At 40.5% G+C, this 6,000-nt stretch overlaps 1 protein-coding gene across 1 annotated transcript in view; it reads right to left on the reverse strand.

Annotated features, from left to right (window-relative positions):
• The window catches only part of ABCC9 (ATP binding cassette subfamily C member 9), a 229,938-nt gene that overhangs the window by 2,787 nt on the left and 221,151 nt on the right, over positions 1-6,000 (reverse strand). The window contains exon 44 of the mRNA XM_058443111.1: positions 4,480-4,542. Within this exon, the coding sequence (XP_058299094.1) occupies positions 4,480-4,542 (63 nt within the window). The remainder of the gene's footprint in view (positions 1-4,479; positions 4,543-6,000) is intronic.

The following is a 6,000-nucleotide window of genomic DNA, read 5'->3' on the forward strand; positions in this document are numbered from 1 at the left end:
CAGGGCACAAGCCAAAACAATGGAATATGTATATTTCACGAATTATTCTGGGACATTTGTTTATCTTGGTGAGTGACAAGAGGTAGGGATCACAGTCACCTCCCCTTTTTTCCTTATTTAAATTATCACTTATTTACATATTTTTAAGCAATGGCCAATATGGCTGGTTTTCTATGGGCTGTAGTAACTTGAGTGTAGCTAATATATCAGCGTCATCATTTTCATGAAACCTTAAGTTTAAGTAGGGTAAAAATGTTTATCGAGTAATTAAATTAAGAGAGGCCATTGTAAACCAGTTGGGTTATACTTTAATGTCAACAATAATTATCTCTTGTGTAGAGTCACTAATTATTTGGGCTATAACACAATTTGAAGAACCCTGGAAAGTGGTTTAGTTCCAGGATGACAATATGGGGAAGTCCATTCTGGCATGCAGTAATAGAATGGAGTACCCAGGCCTTTAGACATGCAGTCTCAGTCTTTGGAGATCACTGCCATTGACCCATTCCTTCTTTCCACGTGATGCCCTTTGGATTAATTAGTAACTAACAATGATAAAAGCTACCACTTCCTGAGCATATGACATATATTAGGTGCTCCACACACATTTTAGTGAATCATTAGAACATTCCTCAGCTGTGGATGTTATCTCTCTCCGCTTTATAGGGCAGAGCATTCACAGAGATAAAGCAAAATCAGGAGGTCACATAGATAATAAGTAGCAGAACCAATATCAAAATTAGGTTTACTAATTTCAAAATGTGAGATATTTCCATCCTGTCATCTAACTGTTTCATAAGGCTCTCTGATACCTTAGAGGAGCATTCACCTGCCATGTCAGTGTTATGGTTAAGAGAACAGGCTCTGAAGATAAACTGGGCTTGTGTATTTTGGCTTTACCACCTGTTGTGCAATCTTGAGCAATATACTTAACATTGTATAGTTCCAGTTTCACATCTGTAAAATTATGGTAATAGTACCTGCCTCAGAGAAGGGTGATGAGGTTCAAATGAGATAATCCATGTAAAAAAATTCAGCACTTTGTCTGACATATACAAACAAACAATAAATGTCAACTACTATTATTTTTTATGTTTATAAATTAGAAAGGAAAGATCTGTGTGATGGGCTTTTACTCTTGCTAAGATCAGTATTGTTCAATAGAAATATAATGGGAGCCACATGTAATTTTAAATTTTCTAGGAGCTACATTTTCCAAGTAGAAATAAACAAATGAAAGTAACTTTAATACATTTTAACCCAATCTATTCAGATATTATCATTTCAATATGTAACCAATATAAAAATGATTCATGAGAACTTTTACATGCTTCTATTAGTATTAAGTCTTTGAAATCCAGTACAGATTTTACACTTATGGCACTTCTCAATTCAAACTATCCACATTTCAAATAATAGCCACACATGGCCAGGGGCTACCATACTGAACCTGAGCTATGCAGGTCAGAATATTAGTGTGTTGATGGGAGTCCCTGTCCATAGTTCTAAACCTAGAAATGCCATCTGTTTAGCTGATACACAGTCTTCCAAAGTGCTTCTCTGAACATTCCAAAGTCCTACCTAAAACCATCCCCAGAGTTGAGGGCCTACATTCTGCCCTGGGCCATGTAGATAGTGTGGGCTCAGTGTTTATGCTTTCAAAAAAGCCAGCAGTTATAGTTGTGACTCATGACTTAAGGGGAAAAGAAACATATATGAAATGTGATAATGATGCCAGCTTAGAACATGTGCCAGTTTTCAACACCCATGACAAGCCTATCATTCGCTGAATATTGGTAACAAATTATGTATTAGGTTGGTGCAAAAGTAATCGTGGTCTTTGCCATTACTTTTAATGTCAAAGGCCACGATTACTTTTGCACCAACCTAATACATTGATGAATTAACAAGATTTTGGAGGCTAATGTTTATTTATCTTTGAGAAAGGACCAGAGCCATTTGCACACCCATGCATTTAGAAAAAGAAACTTAACAAGCTATCCAGTAATATCTGCTGTGCATTTTCCCTCCAGAAAAATATTAGCTGTTCAATAGCCATATCATGGATGTCTAAAAAAAGAATTTGGCCTCTAAACCCATAAATATAATATTATAAACATTGCACTGATATTCTAAAATAATATTTACTAGAAAAAAATAAAAATAAAAAGCATTGAAAAGTCTTGGTCAACAGAAATAAATATAGTTGGTTTTTATTCCATTAATCCAAATAACTTTTCCTTGACAAAGTGTGGTGTCAATTGTAATCATGTTGATAAAATTTTCAAAATGTTCCAGAGAAATTAATCGTGTAATCACTTTCAGAAATAAATACCATGGACTATTTTGCTGTGTGAGTGCTTCCTTTTAGAAGCTGGAGAAAATTATCTTTTTAAGGCAATCCACAATTTTAGTGGCAGCTAACCAACGTAATAAGCTCTTAGGCAGGAAAGGAAAAACAGTTAATTTTAAGAGTTTAAGTTAATTCTACAAGGAGTCTACCATAAGCATGGTGGTGCTCTTCCTTTTATAGGCCTGTTATGAGGAGTTGGTCCTCTAAAAAATCTTACAGTGATTCTTCCATGACAGCTTCATGTGTATTAGGGGCGGGTGGGAGCAGGGAATTCTAGGTATCCTAGTGGCCACGTTCACATGAGTGGTTTTGAAATGAAGAATGAGTGAAAGAAATATAAGTCTACAGAAAAGTATTTAGTGAATGTAGAAGAGAAATTAGGTAAGAGGTAACCTGATTAGGAAACCTACCATTTTGTTAAAAATACAAATTATGCTCAAGTAATCTTCCAGATATAAATAGAACCATCCAACAACGCCATGCTTCATGCAGAGTAGGGAAAATTCTTCTTTTGAATAGGCAATCGTCTGTTTTCTCTCCCTCTCTCCACCCATTTTGGGGCAACAGGAAGTTCTTTCTCCTCCAAAATATCTCCCTACCTTTTCCAGCAAGAAAATTCTTGAAAATACTGAATAATTCTTTTTCAAGTTAACCAATTCCCCTACCCCTTAAATCATTCACACCTTAATATGAATTGAGTTAATTGGGTGACTCTCCTCCAGGAAAGAGGAACCACAGAGTTCACTGGAAAAATTCGAGAAAGTAGATTTTTCTTTACTTAGGCAGTTTGCAGGAAGTAGGCCCTGATGGGACGTCATTTCCTGCCATCTTGAAAAAAGCTGCACTCCAAAGGGTTCTGCTTCTCCCATGCATCATCCAAGAAAGTGGAAGCATAGCAAGCACTCCATACACAACTCCCATTACTCACCAGTGAAACTCAAGTAACTATGTAAATGAAACAATGCATTCTCCAGGGCAGGTAAGAAATGTGTATGGCATTTTTATGGATGCTTACAAAACATCCCTAAGGACTAGTGAAATTGGTCCTTAGAATAAGAGGTAAATTCAGTTAATAGGTTTCACAAATACTCTCTTTTGCATGTATATATTTGAAAACATGCATGAGCTCCATTCGGTAGTGAGCATGACGAAAGCACTTGGTTGAGCTGATTTTGTAATAACACCCTGCAGTTAGTTCCCTCATCTCAGCCCTCCCCTTTATTCACAGCATTAGCCATGCCTTACTAAGGGGATATTGCTAAGATAACCACCGGAGAATGACAGACTTGGTGCAATAGATCATGATGGTCTACTTGTTGGTCATCACCAAAGTGGAAAAGAGGCCATTCTTGTGGGCGAGCAAATTTGGAACGGTATCACACTCCACTAAAATACCCTCAGAAAAGACTAAAACAAGGCCTGCATCCATAATAGAAGAGACACGGTGCTGGAGAGAAAAATAGAAAAGAAGAGAATCAGAAGAAGGAAAAATGTCCAAGTGACTCATTAAAAAATAGTTTTTATTAAGCAGTAAGCTTAAATATGAGCAAGAATCCACTTGCAAAGAGCAAAAGACAAAACTGTGGACTACTGTAAGTCAGCTATGACATGAATTACAACTATTTAAGCACTTCTTCTATTTGATTGGTGCTATCTAAAATAAAAAAAATTACCTGACCCTACTGTGAGATATCTCATTGCCTATTTTTTGGTAGATGAATGAATGGAAACATAGAAATTAGGTATTGATAGTAGCAGAATAAGCAATCAAATTTAGGAATTTTCTTTCTAAAACTGCTCATCAGACCATCAGATTATAGAAAAGAGAATTATTTTATATGAACTACCATTTTATCTGGTGAACAGGCAGAGGCCATGACCTGCTGGAATCCTTAGATTTAGGATGTCCTATCATTGTCACTTAGGGAAGTCAGTTAGGTAGAGCAGACAGTTTGGAAAAGAACAATGCTTTCAAAACATCATATTTTTTTTCTTTTTTGCACAGATACAGAAGCATTAGCAGAGAAATACATAATTCAACACAAGTATATTTTGCTAAAACCTAAAGAGGATAACATGTTAGAACAAAAACCAAAGAGGTGTACTGACTGTCTTCTCATACTTACAGCTATTGTCACCACGGTCCGGTCTGCAAAGGCTGTCATTACTACTTTTTGCAAAATATTCTCCTGCAAAACAAAAAAAGTGTAAATTTTCTCAGGATTACTTTGTCATCATAGTATTTTGCCCCAAGAAGAATATTCCACTGAATCTCTTGTGAGTATTCTCAATCCCTCATTTTCTGTGGAAGTCATAAGAAGCGGCAGTCCCCAGCAGCAGGTTCATGCTGGATTCTGTACGTGTCTTCAAAACACAAATGAAAGTCAGTCAGTGATCAGCCAGAAGTGGGTGATAGACTTATTTCCAGGAAATGCAAAGAAGAAAATGAAATTAAATGGGTATCAAAATGCTCACTTGAGTTATACCACAAGAAGTATGTATTTGAAACCAGCAGAATTCTGTAATGATGTTAACCTTTGAGTCAAAAAAGGGAAAAACTAAAATTGATGCCAAAAATTTGGACTTTGACACATAAATGAACATTCTAGGCAGCAAATGTTTTTATCCGCACCACAAAGCACTGTTATAATTCTATTTTAAAGGCTGTTCCGGGTACAGATTCTATCTCTGTCCTAGAGGAAATCTTGGTTCAATTTTTAAAGAGAAGGAGTTCTTTCTTTCAATCATTTAATTCATACACTCTCTCTCTTCTCTGTTCAGGCAGTATTACCCTTATAATAACCCTCAATGTGTCCTTTCTGATGTCAAATTTTAATAAGTTAACTTTCAGAAGAACCTTCCTTTCTTCCCTCCCTCCTTCCCTCCCTTCTTTCCTCTCTTCCCTCTGTGGCCCAGGCTGGAGTATACTCGGCTCGCTGCAGACTCCCTGCCTCCCGCTCCCGTGATTCTCCTGCCCCAGCATGCAGGCTGCTTGGGATTGCCGGCGCGCGCCACCACCCCTGCCTGCTTTTTCTGCTTTGGCTGCAGGCGCGGTTACGCCATGTTGGCCAGGCTGCTCTCCAGCTCCTGACCTCGAGTGGTCTGCCCACCTCGGCCTCCCAAGGTGCTGGGACTGCAGACGGAGTCCCGCTCACTCGGTGCTCCGTGTTGCCCGGGCTGGAGTGCGGTGGAGTGCGGTGGCTCCCTGCAGCCTCCGCCTCCCAGCCCCCTGCCTTGGCTTCCCAGAGTGCTGGGATTGCAGCCTCTGCCCGGCCACCGCCCCGTGTAGGGGAGCCTCTCTGCCTGGCTGCCCATCCTCTGGGATGTGAGGAGCGCCTCTGCCCGGCCGCCCCATCTGGGAGGTGAGGAGCGCCTCTGCCCGGCCGCCCCTTCTGGGAGGTGAGGAGCGCCTCTGCCCGGCCGGCCGCCCCTTCTGGGAGGTGAGGAGCGTCTCTGCCTGGCCGCCCATTCTGGGAGGTGGGGAGCGCCTCTGCTCGGCCACCCATCATCTGGGATGTGAGGAGCACCTCTGCCCGGCCGCCCCGTCTGGGAAGCGAGGAGCACCTCTGCCCGGCCGCCCCGTCTGGGAGGTGGGGAGTGCCTCTGCCCGGCCGCCCCGTCTGGGAGGTGGGGAGCGCCTCTGCCCG

The sequence above is a fragment of the Hylobates moloch genome, unplaced genomic scaffold (genome assembly GCF_009828535.3).
Source record: "Hylobates moloch isolate HMO894 unplaced genomic scaffold, HMol_V3 SCAFFOLD_8, whole genome shotgun sequence".
NCBI lineage: Eukaryota > Metazoa > Chordata > Mammalia > Primates > Hylobatidae > Hylobates > Hylobates moloch.